This window comes from Lissotriton vulgaris, chromosome 3_2 (genome assembly GCF_964263255.1).
Source record: "Lissotriton vulgaris chromosome 3_2, aLisVul1.2, whole genome shotgun sequence".
In the NCBI taxonomy this organism is placed as follows: Eukaryota; Metazoa; Chordata; class Amphibia; order Caudata; family Salamandridae; genus Lissotriton; species Lissotriton vulgaris.
Window position 1 is genome coordinate 63,865,251 of NC_141690.1, and position 17,324 is coordinate 63,882,574.

General features: G+C 45.6%; 1 protein-coding gene across 1 annotated transcript in view; it reads left to right on the forward strand.

The window, feature by feature from the left end:
* Positions 1-17,324, forward strand: part of SEL1L3 (SEL1L family member 3) — a 519,344-nt gene that overhangs the window by 141,220 nt on the left and 360,800 nt on the right. Inside the window, exon 6 of the mRNA XM_086964007.1 lies at positions 7,550-7,608. Within this exon, the coding sequence (XP_086820133.1) occupies positions 7,550-7,608 (59 nt within the window). The remainder of the gene's footprint in view (positions 1-7,549; positions 7,609-17,324) is intronic.

Consider the following 17,324-nt stretch of genomic DNA (forward strand, 5'->3'; position numbering starts at 1 on the left):
CAGCAGTAGGTCCTTCGCCTTCAGGAGCAACAGGCTGCTTTCCAGGCCCACACAGAATATCTGGAGAACCGCTTCCATAGAAACAACATCTGCATCAGAGGTGTTCCCACAGAGCCTGAAGGCACCGACATAACAGACTTTGTGCAAGCGTTTTTTCACCAGGTGCTGGGTGCAGACACCAAGGCCTCCATATAACTCGATCACACATGCACAGTCAGTCGTGTTACCAGAGAAAGCATGCCCCTATGGACATTTTAACTTGCGCCCATGATTTCTAGCAAATGGAACAAATCTTATTCCTGACGTGAGATGCACTCCCTGTTCATTTTGAGGGACACAGGCTGGCACTTTTCCAAGACCTCTCTGTGCTAATGCTTTAGAAGCGCAGGGGTTTTCGACCTGTCACAGATTGTCTCACAAGCAAAGGCGTGCCATACAGTTGGGGACACCCACTTAGCATTATCTTGCACTGGGACAACAAACTTCATTATGTTTGGACACTCTAAGAGACACAACACCTCCTCAACCTTCTTCATGACACCTCCAATATGGAGCCCAGGAAAGCCAGGGGTCCTGCTGGCGGATGAGAACAGCGTTGGTGCTGCTTCCGTAACACTCAGCGAGGCCTGCGCCCTGACCCCACAGCCGTGGCCCTGGAGTGACAAGCAGTCATCATCAGTCTTTAATGGGACTCGGATTGCATTGAGGTGGACTGACTTGATCCGGACAGGCTCATGGTCCTTTCTGCTTTCCTTCTAGCCATTCTTTAACCCATCAGTACTCTGGCGGTGTGTGGGTGCATGGGACCATGAATGCCACTCCTGGTGTGGACTGATCAGCCCGCAAACTTGGACTTGCACACAGGGTATTGCTCCTTCTCTCTGCTGTTCATTGGTTTTTCAGACTGTTCTAGGCTTATGATTTACTTTAATGGAAAGATGGGATTTTACTCACTCTATCTACTAAGCCATTCAGACCCCCTAAAGCACTACAGATTCCTCGCAATAGGCTTCCACATCCCTGCTTGTTGGCCAAGTGCCCCCCATTGCTTCACATTAGTGGGACACAGTGACACACAGATCCCATACCTGCACCCCCAAAAACATTAAAATAATTATCCTCAATGTCCAAGGGCTTAATAACTCCACTAAAGGAAAGGTGGTAGTCTCAATTTTTGAGCAGATTAGCGGGACATCTGCCTCCTACAAGAAACCCATACGATTCCCCAAGACTGACACAGGATTTGATCCTGCTACTTCCCCCACCAATACATCCCTTCAGCCCAGTAAAGAAAGGGAGGGTGGCCATCCTGTTCTCATGCTCCTTCAGGAGGACGTTCTTGACCAAGGTGACTGATATTCAGGGTATATTAATTGCCGTCCAAGTGACAGGGGATTCCCATTCACAGTTGCCAGCATATATGCACCAAAAGAAAACCAGGAGCGATTTAATAGGCAGGCCATTTAAGATGTCCTTGAATCGCCCAACCGCTCCATCCTTATAGGAGGAGACCTTAACTGAGTCATGAATAATGATATAGACCGATTGGGACAGTGTTTCGGCCACACAGTGGCTCTCTTAAATGAAGGAAGGGGCTGGATGCAAGAAGAAGGGCTAGGGGATCTCTGGAGACATGCACGCCCAAATGCCAGGAACTATACATACCACCCTTCTGCCCATAAAACATAGGCTTGCATTATCATTATCTCGGTTGTCTGGCAATACAGTCCAAAGTCTAAGAGATTTCAATTGAGCCCATTAGGCTATCTGACCATGCTGTGCTGGCCCTCACTCTTCATACTTGAGTACCTACGGGCCCCACTAACCCATAGAGATGACTGGACATATTCCTCCATTGCCCTACACAGTTAAAAAACAGGCACACTCCATGGCAGACTTCCTCACCACCAATGATACAGAGGATGTATCCATAGCTACCTTATGGGAGACATTGAAGGTGGTGATGAGGGGAAAACTCATTGCGACCTCCCCTGAAGACAATAAAACACACAAGGCAAAGAGAATATGCTTAGAAGGGGTCAAAACATTTAAAGGTATTGATCAAAGAACTTGGGCCACAAGGATCTGGAACAGCCAGAAGGCATGTGGACACAACTGCGCCAACTTGACATGGACCATGCGGAATATGCCCTATTAAGACTCCGACACAAATTTTACACAGGGGAAGACAAATGCGACACTCGTCTCACCCACAGACTGCTAGCTAAACGACAGGGTCAAGGGCCTGCGTAGGCCGGACGGCACGGAGGCGACGGAGGACAATGACATAGCGGCCTGCTTTGAGCATTTCTACGGAAATCTCTACACCACCCAGAACGTCGGCGAGGCTGACAGTCTCACATATTTCCAAGGTGCCCATGTTTCACGACTGACCCTTAAACAAATGGAATCTTTAGGCCAGCCAGTTTGCATTTAAGAGGTCATATCAGCCATTGCCCATCTCAAACCTCTCCGACCCCTGACCCGGATGGCTTCTCTGCCTTGTTCTATAAAACCTATCCAGTTTTAGCTCTACTACTTACCAGACTATTCAATTCCTTTTTGGACATGGAAGCCCTCCTGCGCTCCTTGATTGAGGGGCCCATAGCAGTAATTCCGAAGCCAGAAAGCAATGGCCTACTGTGTTGTTTCGTATCGGCTCGTTTCACTGGATGATGTTGATGTCAATCTCTGCTTTGGCATTCCAATGGCTTGCCTCAGTGTCTTATCCCCCATAGGCAATGCGGGGAAATCGCCAAGAGAATCCTGCATTTAGTTGACAATTTTAGATGCTCCCATCGGGAGATAGTGCTACTGGCAAAGAACACCAAGAAGGCGTTCAATAAGGTGCACTGACCCTTCCTTGAAGCTACCCTGAGGCACGTTGGCTTTAGGAGTCAGTTCTGCAGCTGGATAAGCAGTGCTACAGTGCACCGCGGGTGGCAGGTGAGGGTTAATGCCATCCAGTCGGACTCCTTCTCCATTAGCAGGGAGACTCAACATGGGTGATCAATGTCCCCCTTATTATTCTCCCTATACATTGAGCTGATGGTACAGAGAGTGCGTGATGACCCATGCATTGTGAGAGTCCGGTTCGGCAGGGGCATGCACACCATTAGCTTGCATAGTGACGTTCTGGCCTCCCTCTGCAACCATTCACACTCTCTTCCTGCTTTACTCAATGATCTGCAGCTCTTTGAGCAAGCTTCTGGTTTTAAATTCAACCTGCAGAAATTCCAAGCGCTCAGTCTCTTAGTTTCCCCAGCCCTCCAGGTGCAATTGTCTACCCGAAATCCATGACATGGTCATAGTCTGACATCTCCTATCTTGGAGTGCGGATAGCCCTTGATTAATTACCATATCCTGCTGTGCAGGGTCAAAGCAGACCTAAGCCAGTGGAAGCATTATCGCCTCTCCTGCCTCAGTTGCATCCTGCCCTAATAATGACGGTACTTTCTAGAGCCCTGTACATGTCTCAAGGGTTCCTACTCACACTCCTGCCAGGTATCCTCAAGAGATTATGAATGGAGCTCCTCTGGTTTATTTGGAATGGCAAGCGGCCCCGTAAGCACAAGACTTTAGCTTACCACCACACAGTGGAGGGTGGGCTGGGGTCCCCAACCTGGCATGCTATTATCAGGCCCCACAAATATATTTCCTAGTGGAATGGCACTGAAATCAGCCAGAGAAACACTGATGTTTTATGGACCATGTGATAGCAGGGACACCTATTTCAATATGTTCCTGACTACCACACAAACGTAGGGTCTGGAGGTGCTACTCTTCACCCATCATGAAGGCTACTCTTTGAACTTGGGACTTGGGGGGGATGTAGGGGCGGGGGCCTGACCACATTTCCTTCTCCAATGACCCCCATTCTGGGTAACCCTAACTTCACCCCGGGTCTCCATCTCTCCGCCTTTGCTGCCTGGCAACAGGCAGGATGTAGATCGTAAGGCAGCTCTTCGATGCTTGTTGGCTTATCCAGCTTGGTTGCTTTAAGGAGGACTTTGACCTCCCAGAATCTGAACGTCTTTGCTACCTCCAAATCTGTCACTGGATTATGCAGCCTTCTGTCCACAACAGTGCACAGAGGATCCTTACCCCATTCAGGAAAAGGCTCATTTGATGGATGGAGGTAAGCGCCTCATAAGTGAACTTTACATCTTTCACTCACTGGGTCCCACGGGAGAGAGGCCTTCTGCCCACCAGGGGCACCCTCTCACACTGAAAGAATGTAGAGTGATCTATTATTGATTTACACAAGTTGACCTCGCACATAAATAGATATACAGAACAAATTCATTTGTTCTAAATTGGGTTCTAGGGGGTTGTAGCCCAGACCATTCGCACCCTTGCTTTGAGTAACTGTTGGGAATCTGACGTGTGGTGCGGCACTTAAAGCCCCAATCCCCTTTCTTGTTGTGATAGAGTGATCTATTATTGAGCACATCATACGTAATGTAGCCAGAACAGAAACAGTCATCAAGATCATCACTTATTGGTGCTATATCCCTGCCAAACTTCGCAGAAAAAAACCCACCCGCAATGGGACATGCTGGTGCGGCTGAGGTGTGCCTGGCTTCTATGGTCCTGCCCAAAGCTAGCAAAGTCCGGGGAGGATATCCATGAGGAGACTGACGTCTACATGAGCACATAGCTGCCTCGCTTCCCGGCTTATATAATTCTTGACCTCCCTAACATCCTTACGTATCAATTAAAATCAAATGAGGGTGTCAGATTATACTAGCTCTGAGGGCAGCGCATCAGGTGATTCTTTCCCACTGGGGTGCCGCCACAGTGCCAACACACACCACATAACATCTTAGACTGTGGTGGATCCGAAGCATGAGAAGCTAACTCTGTTCACAGAGGATAGCTAAGAGGAATATCATGAACTCTGGGGCTACTTTATCTCTCTCCTCTCCACGGAGTTCAATGAACTCACTTGCCCTAAATACTTGTTGGTCCTGCGCCTGCAGATGCAAAACATGAACCACTACCAAAGGGAGATTCATGCAATCTCGCCTTATTCTCACATCAAGGTCACATTCACGTTTGCCCTTGCTAAACCACGAGTGAGTACAGAGGGGAGTGGGAAGGGAGGGGTTTGGTTGGGCTCTTTCTCTTCGTTCCTATCCTACTTCCATGCAATTAGTTCATCCCTAATTTCAAGCACGTACCTAGCTGTGGGCATGACTGTTGGTTGCTCTGTGTGTTGAATGATGTAATAATTGCAAGACACAGATTTTAACCTCAAGAACTCTTTAGATGCCTTAGTGAAGAAGTATTCAAATTCACAGCAGCCCAAGCGACATAAAAGTTTACATTTATTTAATACAGTATATCAACATTTTCAGTATAGTTCACTTTTTAAAAAGGATACATTAAGACATAATTAGCTCTGATCTCAGTTCTCTGTGAGTTGGATCCTAAACTGGAATAAAACTTGCTCAGTTCTTTGGGAAGAACTGTTTTCTAAGAAAAGCAGGCATAATAAGTAACCAGTTTACCATGGTTCACCAGAAATAGCATCAAGAAGTTGGTATAGAGATGTGTACAGCTATACATTATAATATTGATCACTGCAAAGTGATCTGGATTGTTCATCAATTTACACCTTTCTGTGCTTTCAAGTTGATGACTGGGTTGAGTAAAAAGCAAAATGTGTCCTTGTTCTACATCCCTCAAATTCTGTGAGTGTTATTACATTATAATATATGCATCACCTTGAGTTGCCATGCTTCCTATCCAAGTGTTGGCTCTCTTTTGTTACCCAGATAGTAGATCTGATAATACAGGCATACTTTCAGACTTTCTGGAACTTCAAAAAACACCGAAAACATACTCAATGAAAACACTATGGATTTTGCCTGCCCTGCACTCAGTCTCATGGACTTCCACAGGGCTGACAACCCACAGAATTTAAAATGACAGCAAGATGCATTAGGACATCAAATCCCTTTATATTCTAGTTTTGCCATACTGGAGACTGTTTCTCCTTGTGGGTTAGTTCCTACCCATCCACTCCATCAATTAGGAGGATGCTTAGGGAACTTTTTGTTCTTGTTTACATACTTACTACAACCTTTTATGGGAGTACCCATGCCAGTGTAGATGAGGTGGAAAGAATATTGGGATGGCATTTGAATCTCACAGTTATGACTTAGTTGATGTTCAATGACTTTCAAGTCTGTGCCCCATTACCCTTCTCCTGAGAACACACTTGTTCCTGCCCCTAACTCTACACTTACAAGTAGGGGAATGTTGCTCACTGATATATTTTCTAATGCAGAAAGATCCATCTACATATATAGGTATGCAGATACTGTTTCTATTAATTTAGATTTCCCATTGCCCCTATGGATGGGATTTTTGCTCACCTGTGTTGACAAATACCACAGACAATGTTATACTACTGGAAAGTTTACTACCCACCAGCCCCAGCACATTTTACACTTGTTTTAATATTGCGAAGCTCTTTTATATATAGTCACACAAATGATACACAACAGACTCTTCGTGCTAAACACACAAAAGAGGTGACTACAGAAAGCTCTAAAGTAAATAGCTAAAAAGAAGGTAAATGGCCTAAAGAGGTGGTAAATAGCTATTTTGGAGTGTTTATCAGTACAAATCTATATTTGAAAACCCAGACAAAAAGAAACAAGCAAAATACTTTATCACATCTTTGATCTTTAAAAATCTGTTTGAATGTCGGACGAAAAAGCTATATGTCTTCCCTTAAACAGGACAATTCGGCTTAGTTAACGATTACTCTTATCTGAGGTCTGGTAGTGGTAGTTAAATTAGAAGATTCCATCCAGTGATCCTACAGTGTCTTGTCTTGCCATCATAATTTAAAAGTAGTGGATGAAATCAGTGAGTGAGATAAATCAAAGCATCCACATCAAATAGGCTTCATGTCAAGACAATATCTAGAGTCTAATAGGAAGAACATAGATATTAAGAAACAATTACAAGTTTGAGATGTGGTGTAATTATCATTTGTGTCGGGATATCAGAACACGCATTTCAGTAGGTAGTTCCTACGGCTTTTTTGTACTACATTTGCACCCTCCTTTACCTGCAGTATTGGTGTCAGCCTTGTGCTTCATAAATACATAGGTAGAAAGTAGGTAGAGTTGTTGAAGAAAAGGGAGTAACTTCCCCACTTTTCAGGAGTATCGTTAACATTTATAGACTTACCTGTGTATTGTAGGCCTAGACCCATTCTCGAAAGCACTGTACCCATATAAACATTCCATGAACACAAGGATTCACAGAAATCAGTAAATACCAGAAATGAAGGGGATGTACTTAGATAAAATGTAATCAAAGGTGGGCTTTTGGTGTCTTTTAAAGTTCTAACAGACCAGACATGCTACAAAACAACTAAGGGGCTAGGTGACCATGAGACTTTAACTTATAAAAAATCGAAAACGTCTGAGAGTCATTAGGAACATTATGCTTCCTCAGTCTGTTTGTCCACTTATTTTTCATTGCACTTAGGATATGTTAATAACTATGTTTATTTGGTTTTGTTCAGCTTACAGTAATGACTCATGGTGGGGAGCGTTTGGAACAAAGACAACACCAAGTGTTCAGGTAAAAGAAAATCATCAGTCCCTCTGTTGTACACATAAATGAATACACGAGATACACATTCCTAGGGCTTCAATAATGTTGCAGCTCTAAGCCTCAGGTACAATATTTTTTTAACACCCCATTTTAGAGAAATGTCCTAGTTACCAGTAAAGGACAAGAGAATTGCTCTGTAATGTGTCATAGATGAGCTGCCTTATGAGCTCACCCTTTAGCGCTAGGATTTTGCTTATTAAAGTGTCAGTGACTATTGCTGGAATTATATTGCTTTCACTGCAATATGCGAGATGCACATGTTTTTTTTTTTTACCAAGTTTTAGACTACTTTGCTACTCCGGTTACCAGTTCATGAAACATAAACCTCCAATGAATTTGCTAGGGTTGGCTCAGAATGTGAAGTACATGCAAAACAAGCAATGTCTATTTGCACCAGGCTCACAATTTTCAGGGCCCTGCCACTGCTAAATCTATTATATATCACAAAATCAGGCTTAGCATGCAGGCTGTGAGAGCAAAAAGCTTCCAAACAGAGATTTCCAACACGCTGGACCAATGTGACCTCAGACTAGGGAACAAAGCCCAAAGAAAAAGACATTCTGAAAAATGGTACTCAGCAGATCTCAAAACACTAAAGAGAAAGTGCAAAACACTTGAGCATAAGTGAAGACTATCTAAACAATACATGGATAGGTAGTCATTTATAACAGAAATGAGGAACTACAGCAATGCTATTAAAACCCCCAAATAAGCCTACTTTGCAAAACGTGTAAACAATAACAGAAACTCACCGAAAGAGCTCTACAAAATAGTCAAGGAGCAATATAATCCAGCCAGTTTGTCACAAGGCATGCCCCCCTCAAGGGAGGGCTGCGAGGCAATCAGCAGATTTTTTTCCGATAAAATCTCTGTGATTTATTCTTCATTCGGTGATCAGCACCTACTAGATTACACTCACTGGGAAGCCTTAGATCCTCACCCTGATGTCTATTCTCATCTCAGTAACTTCAACTCCTTCACAGAAGAGCAGGTTGCAGTAGCAACGGGTGAAGTTAAATCAAGATCCCCACTAGATCAATGTCCTCATTGTATCTTCTCCCCGATTATATTAACAATATGCCCTCATGTAACCCACATATTTATCCAATCTATGCACACTGCAGTATTTCTAGAGATCTGGAAGAAAACCACAGTGGCTTCCCTACTAAACAAAAGTGGACACTGATGTTCAAAACCCAGTCAACTATCGACCATACTTAGCTAAAGTAATGGAGAAGTTGGTAAATAAACAACTATCCAACTGCCTTGAGACCAATGAGCTGCTGGACACAACCCAAACTAGTTTTAGAGCCAATAACAGTACTGAAACCACCCTCTTGGCAGTACTTGGCAACATCAGATCCCTGATTGACCAGGGCAAACCTGCCGGCCTGATCCTGTTGGATTTGACGCCGGCTTTCAACACTTTCTCACACAATATCCTGTTGAAAACACTTCATGGAAAAGGTATACATTCCAAAGCCCTTCAGTGGCTTTGCTCTTTTTTAAGTAATTGAACACAGACCATACAACTAGGCACTTTTTCCTCAAACCCAAAACCCATTAAGTATGGTGTCCCACATGGAGCTTCTCTGAGCCTGACCCTTTTTAATGTCTACACATTATCATTGGCGAAAATCAGCAAAACATGGGGAGTCGGTATCTGCTCTTACACAGACGATACACAACTGTTGATTGCTGTTAATGGGCTTCAAGATACGAGGATTAGACTAACCAACTGTCTCTCAGAAATGGCGGGTTGGATGTTCAATCACTGTCTGAAACCTTATGCAGACAAATCTGAGATTTTACTCTTTGGAGGAGCACAGTCAATCTGGAATGCAACCTGGTGGCCCTCTTTAGTGGGCAATGCACCCGCACCCAAACAGGCTTCAAAAAACGTAGGCATTCTTGCTGATAATGCACTAACCATGCAGCTTTGCAACACTAAAATTGGGTATGGCGGACTACATCTTCACTCGACTGCAGATGGTCCAGAATGCGGCTGGCAAACTGGTATGCAACAAAAGCAAGTACAGTTCAGCCTACCATCTTCAACGGCTTCAACTGGTGCAAAACCAGGCAGCCAGATTAATCTTCCAGCAACCCAAACATCAACATGTCTCCCCGCTGTTAAAAACCTTGCACTGGCTCCCGGTTGCGCAACGTTGCATTTTCAAACTTGCTTGCACTGTTTTTAAATCTCTTTTTGTTTCTGCTCCAGCTTTTATTTCTTTCTGCCTACACCCTTATGTTCCCCCTCGACACCTCAGATCCTCTGCCCACAACCTGTTGGTCACTCCCAGGTTTAGACGCAAGAAGCACGGTGGTGCTGGCTTTTCCTTCCTTGCCCCATCCACTTGGAATTCCCTTCCCCTCCCTATTCGACTCATCTCTGACTACCCCACTTTCCGTAAATCTTTAAAAACTCACTTGTTTCGTCTTGCCCACGGCTAGCCGCCTACACCCCCACGCCCTAGCCCACTGTCTTTGAGCGCCAAGAAACCAATTGGTGTATGTGCGCGGTATCAAAAATGTTATTAAAAAAAAAAAAAAAAAAAGCATCAGAATGCAAGAGGACACTCCACTGGCTCCCTGTGCGACAAAGGGCCAAATTTAAACTATTAGGCCATGCGTACAAAGTCCTACACCAGTTGGGCCCCAGAATTCTTCATGATAGTCATCTTTCATGCACCAGGCTGAAATTGAGGTCATGCCACCTGGCATGGGCAAAAACTAAACGCATCAAGAAGAGCAGGGCTGGAAGTCACTCCTTTTCACATCTAGTGGCGAATCACTGGAATGAATTACTTTTAGAACTTAGGCTTATCGATGACTACCTAGTATTCAGGAAAAAAATTAAAAATGCATCTGTTTCCCAAGACCTGTTTAGTAACCTAGAGACCCTCTGTCACAACTGTACCCTCAATTATAATGTGCCGTCCTTAGGGCTGTGATATTCATATAGATGAATGATGCACTGTATAAATAAATAAGAAATACTCTTGTGATATATCCTTGATTTGCCAGGTACAATTAGTCACCACTAAGTATCACCATAAAACCATCTCAATTGTGGCCGGAACTAAAAAATGTTTCTGACAAACCTGGTGCAGGACCTGACCAAAAGTTCACTCTCTGTGTATTTGTTAATAACACAAGTTATTGGCTATTCCACATCAAATTTGAAGACACCATGTAAAGTTAGCTGTGCTTTTAATGCCATTCACAACAGATACCGAACCTCTGGTGTTTTACCAGCGATTATCCTTATTACTCTGTTCCATTGTACTCATTCCATGTAACTTGATAGCTGCCAGCATGGGAAACTTTGACCTGCAGCATGCACAAAGATGCAAGCAGAAGGTGCACAAACCCAATAAACAACTTTACTAGTATTCTAACTTGTGAAATGGAGGCTACTCTGAGATATCTGTAGTTGCTGCTCAACTCACTGGACTGCCTTGTCGGGTTTGGAACCTTTGCCTGCATGTTCTACATATATCTTTACATCAGGTACATTAATCAACAAGGCTATCTGAATATTTTTCTTCGGTTAAAAAGCTGTCCTTTATGTGAGAAATGTTCTGGAGAACTACTTACATTTTTAGTTTATTACTTCACAAGTCTGGTCAAGAGGTGATGGAAGTGGGCTGTTCTCTCCCCACCCCTTAATGTCTGCTGTTGAGGGAAGGTTTAGAGTACACAGCATGAAGTGCACAAATTGCCAGCTTGCTGTTCCAATGTACAATAAAGCAATCCATAGGACACCGAAGAGAGAGTTCAGACTCAGCCATTCAATTCAAATCCTTTTTTTGCTTGTTAGCTATGGATCGTATTACATAGTTTATTTAGTTCTGTTTACAAGTTTCATCCCTCCTGTACCTGGGAAAAATCCGTAATTAGCTGCAAACGGCTAGCTATGTAGTTAGTGAAGTACAGGAGTAACTGCTGGGCTCAGTGATGGGACATCCTCTAAGGACGGGCTAGAATAAAAGTCAAAATGGTGCTGGAGACAGGAATGCTGGCCTAGTGGTGGAATATGGGTGTGTGTAGTGATTACAGAGAAGAAGGGGGTAGCTGAGAGAGGAAGTCCCTACCCAGTGATGTTTTTGCTTCTAGGGACAACATGACTTGGAGTCAAGGTGGCGCTAGAGCCAGGATTTGGGGGTAAACAATGTTTAACACAAAACTTTTTCCCCGCATGGAATTATAACGCGGTTGTTACAACGACCGAGTTATAAATCCGCATACCATTACTCCGCAAGTCGGAACAACAACTTGCGGAGGGGGGAGAAGGTGTTGGATTTAAAATCCAACACCTTCCCTAAAGTCCGCACAGACTGGAGTTGGAATAGTAAATTAGACTATTCCAACATCCAGCGCCCCGCCTCCACAAGTCGTTGTTACGACTTGCGGGGTAATGGTATGCGGAATTACAACGCAGTAGTTGTAACGACCGGGTTGTAATTCCCTGCAGAGGATTTTGGGCAGGACGGTAGTACTAAAAAGAAACAAACAAATTAAAGATGGGGGTCCTGTGTTCACTGTGCAACTGGATTCAACCTAGCCTGGCTGATGAGGGGTGATGCCCCAAAACCGGTCCCAGGATGCTTGTTTCTGCTCCAGGGAGGACCTAGCAGTACCGGCTGTGCTGTTCCCATGAGGAACAGGATCAAGACTGATTTGCATATTGCTGGGTCCAAAATGGGGTGATGTGGTGAACAAAAGAATGATAAATTAAACCCAGATCTTTGTGACAGGGAGTGTATGTTTGCATTGTTTAGCATTCCTTCCATCTATTGTTCCTTTTGCATTTGTAAAGTTATATGAACTTATCTGCTAGCCCTAGCCAAACACATGCACATAAAAGAAATCAACCCCATTTTTTGTTTTTTATTATTTTTATTACAGGGTTATGATTCATGCATTATAATTGCATATGTAGTACAATCTCGACCTTCTTCCAAGTCTACCATTATTCTAATATTTACACAGCCTTGGTGCCCACATCCCTTGGGCCGGAAGGTGTCGTAGTCAATGTTACAAAAACATTTGCTTCATTTTCGCAAGTGGTTCATATGTCTGCATTTAATTTTTCACCGGAACTCCCTTTACCTCAACTATTTGTCCCCAACCACCCCCACCCCTGCAAACTGAAACTACCACCATCTATGCTCAGAGCTATCCAATTTATATCTGTTGGTATTATCAGGACTTGTAAGTTGTCTGGGTGTGTGAGTGATGCGCCTGGTGTGTCCTGAGAGTTAATCTCTTCCAAGTCGTGTTGTTCCTCAGTATCTGGTAATGTGCTTTGTCGTCTAATTTTCGACGTGCCATTTGGTATCGTAGTGTGCTTTCGGCAGCCGCCCATTTCAAGAATTCGTTTGTCCACATCTTATGTGTAGGGCCCACTCTCGCTTTCCAGTGTCTTGTAATTTCTCTTTTGGCTAGGATAAGGCCCATATCAATAAATTTGCTAGTTACTCTGTGTTTAGGCGCATGTGGGAACCAGTGTAGGATGCTGACGGCCATGTCAAAGTGCAATCCCCTTTCAGTCACTTCGTTCAGCATATCTCCTATCTCCCGCCAGTAGTCTCCTAATTGTGGGCAGGACCAAAACATGTGCTCCATCTCCGCCCCTTCTGCGGTGCACCTGGGGCATACCGCGTCTGCCACTCCGAAATATTTCCTGATTTTTCCGGGTGTCAGGTAAGCCCTATGCAGGATGTAGAAGTGTATTTGCTGGAAGCGTGCATTTCTCGTGCTCTTCCGTGCTCGCCGCATTATTTGTGCCAAAGCTACCTCTGGGATCTCTTTATTCAAATCAGCTTCCCATTTAGCTTTTAGTGCGGCTAATGGCAGCAAGTTTTCTCTTAACATCCTGGAGTACAGGCATGTTACTGCTTTATATGTGCCCGCTGCCATCATGACATATTGGCAGGCCATGGTTGTCGTGGGCTCCGATAGTCCCCCTATCCAATGTGCCTGCATGGCTCTGGTAACCGCTGCATGCAATAAGAAGCCTCCCTGCGGGAGGTCAAATCTTTCTTGTAGAGTTTGGTACTGTAACAATGCTCCATCTTCATACAGGTCTCCCAGTACCTGCAGTCCCGCCTCCTCCCAAGTCTGCAACTGTGACCAGTCTCCCTCATGAGGTAGCGCCGTTATCATCCCCAGAAGAATCTCAGGCGCATATGGGTGCCGGACCCCCGCCCTACGTTGGGAACGGTTCCAGCCTACCCTAAATGTCTGCTCTTCAAGGGTTAAATCGCTCAAGGTCAACTTCTGTTGCAAGGCAATATAAGCGAGAACATGCCTCGGCGTACCTCCCTGTCTGTCTTGTTCCGGACCTCGGTATTCTCTCGCAACCTCCTGCGTATAAAGCTGCAGTTGGGCCGCCAGGTAATAGAGTTCGAAGTCCGGCACCGCCATCCCCCCCTCATCCTTCGGGCGGTGGAGTGTCTTGAGTGCAACCCTGCATCTGCCAGATCCCCACAGGAAAGATGTCAATTGTGAGTTTAAGTTTCGGAAAACGGGGTTGTGAATCCACACGGGGAGCGTACGGAAATAGTAAAGAAGGCGCGGGAGCGCGACCATTTTTAGTAGCGAAATGCGACCGGTCATTGAGAGCGGTAGGGTGGCCCAAAAGGCCATACTTCCTTTCAATGCTCTTATGCAGCGTCCTATATTGCCGTCTAGTATATCTGCTGCCGTGTGATATATAAAAAAAAACAAGTATTTTAGGCATGCGGGTTCCCAGGTTAGCATAGGGCGATGGGGAGGTCGCGTACTTCCTTTCCGTACTGGGAATAAGCACGTCTTGGTCCAGTTGACCTTTAGGCCCGATATCTTACCGAAGCGGTCTAGGAGCCCCTCTGCACCTTTCAGCGCTTCATCTGCGTCTTCCAGGAATAATAACAGATCGGCCGCGTATAAGGAGACGAAGTGTCTTTCCCCTCTATTAACTATTCCCTTGTAATGTTTCCCCGTTCGCAGTTCAGCAGCGAGTGGCTCCATCGCTAGGGCACACAACAGGGGGGACAAGGTGTAACCCTGTCGTGTTCCCCGTTCCACCGGATATTGTCGTGAGATGAGGTGCCCCACTCGAACTCTGGCCACCGCTGATGTGTAGAGACTTTTAGTCAATTGGATATAGCCTTCTCCGAGCCCAAAGCGTTCCATTACTTCATACAGGTATTTCCATTCCAGGCTATCAAATGCTTTCTTGATATCTATAGAAAGAATCATGGGTGCCTGTTCCTCCGGGTGAGCGTCATCTATCAGCCTTATGAGCCTTCTGATGTTCGTGGTTGTGTTGCGTGTAGGAATGAATCCAGACTGGTCTTTATTGGCCAGGCCAGTCATGTGTTACAGCAGTCTGGCAGCTAAGATACTGCTTAGAATTTTGTAGTCGGTGGTGAGCATAGACAGAGGCCTATAGGAGGCCACACTGTGCTTTCCCTCCCCGGCTTCAGTAGTGGGATCACCAGGGCTTCTCTCATAGAATGGGGCAAATGGCCCAATGTTCTAGCCTCATTGTTTATCGTTTGGAGTCGCGGGGCCACTAGGTGTAGGTATTTACTATAGAATTCGATGGGCAGTCCCTCTGTGCCCGGCGTTTTATTGCGGGCCATCCTTTGTATGGCCCCTCTGATCTTGCTCAACTCAATGTTCCTACCCAGGTCCTCAGCTTGTTCTTGATCTAGTTGTGGCAGTTGTAGCCCCTTGAGGAATGCATCAATGTCTTCTTTTTGCCCCTCTAGTGCGCTCTTGTAGAGCGTTTCATAATAGCCCTGAAACCTGCTGAGAATTTCTGTCTGGGTATAGAGCACCTGACCTGCTCCATCCTCTAGCGACAGGATCGGGGAACCATGCTTGGTGGTGTTAGCCAACCAAGCCAGTAGTGTCCCAGCTTTATCGCCCTCAAAGTGTGCTCTCATTGTATAGGTCTTGTGGTCAAAGCTGCGGAGGCGCTCCACCTCCACCGCCACTGCCTCCCGAGCCGCGCACATCGCCTCTTGGAGCCCTGGGTGACCCTGTTGTACCTTCTCTATTTCTCTCAATTTGTCTTCCACTTTGTTCAGGTCTGCCATCAGCACTTTCCGTACCCCTGCATATTTACCGATACATTGGCCCCGAACAACAACTTTAAAGGCGTTCCACTCCATTGCCCTGGTTGTCGCGGTGCCGTCATTTTCCTCAAAGTATTGTGTTATCCCTCTCTCCAATGCTGTGTGCAACATTGGATCATCCAGCGTCTCCGGCCTTAGTCTCCACATTGGGATACTCGAGACCTCGGTCATCCAGTCTAACGTAATCATCAGGGGGTTATGATCTGAAGTCGTTCTGGCGAGGTACTCCGCCTTCGCAACCGTCGCTATCACCGACGGGGAGCACAGTACCGCATCCAGTCGGACACGTTGGTCATGTAGGCTAGAGTAGTATGAGTAATCTCTCTCTGCTGGGTGCCGTGTTCTCCAAGCATCTTTCAATTCCCATCTTTCCTGCCATTCTGATCTACCCGTAGCTAGTCGGTGTACCGGCGATTCCCTAAGTGGTGGGTGGGATCTATCTATTGTGACATCCGCCACTGAGTTAAAGTCCCCGCCTATCAATATAGGGCCTGCCAGGCAGTGTGCTAGCGCTCTAGAGAGCCGGGTCAAAAAGGACAGCTGGTCAGTGTTTGGTGCATATATGCTACATAAGGCTATGTCGTTCCCTCTCAGCTTCCCTTCTACCGCTACGTATCTACCCTCCGGGTCTATGATCTGTCTAGTCAATTGGAAGGGGGTGTCTGCTCTAATCCAAATCAGTGCCCCTCTAGCGAACGCAGAATATGTTGTGTTAAACAACTGCCCCCTCCATCTACGCTGTAAAGCTATCCCTTCTTGTTTCGTCAGGTGCGTTTCCTGAAGCAGCGTGATCTGAATCCCCCTGCGGTTCAAATAAGTGTGAATTTTGTGTTGTCTCGTCATTGTGTGCAACCCTCTCACATTCCAGGTCATGCATTTCACTGTGCCCTTATTATCCATTATCCCATGCAACCTGATATGGTGTGTCATAGTTTCTTGCCCCTGCATTAGTGGTGGCGCCCAAGTAACAAGACTCCGACATCGCTCGTAGTCCCCCCACAACAAAACTAAAAACAGTTAAAATCTCAAAATAAACATTTCCAGCTTTCCACCCCTCCCCCCCAGGACAGGTCCCAATATTGTGCTATTAGTTCCCATCCAAACTTTATACAAACAGTGTAGCTTCCCACTAATTCACAGTCGTCACTGTGATAGCCTTAAGGGCCAACAGGGTGTGGCCCCAGTCCAGAAGGCGGCTACGCCAACCCTGTTCCCCGCCTCTAGGATCCCCCCTATAAACAGCCGCGGTGACCCATTACGTTTAGTAACGATTATTTGTGCTTGTAGCTCAGGCCCCCCCATTTTACCAGTTGTTGTCTCCACCTCACGTGTTCATCTTAGGTCTCTATTATTTCTTCAAAAGTCTGGGGTGTCACTATTGGGCCTTTGGTACTGTTGACTTCCGAAAGTTCTGTTTCTGAGCCCGTGATGTGACCTTCTAAGTCCGTATCTTACTGCGATGGAACTGCAGTAGCCCCGGATAAGTCTACCACCGCTTGTAGTGCCGCTCTCCTAACCTTGTCTGTCTGAGACATCGTGGGTTTCCGA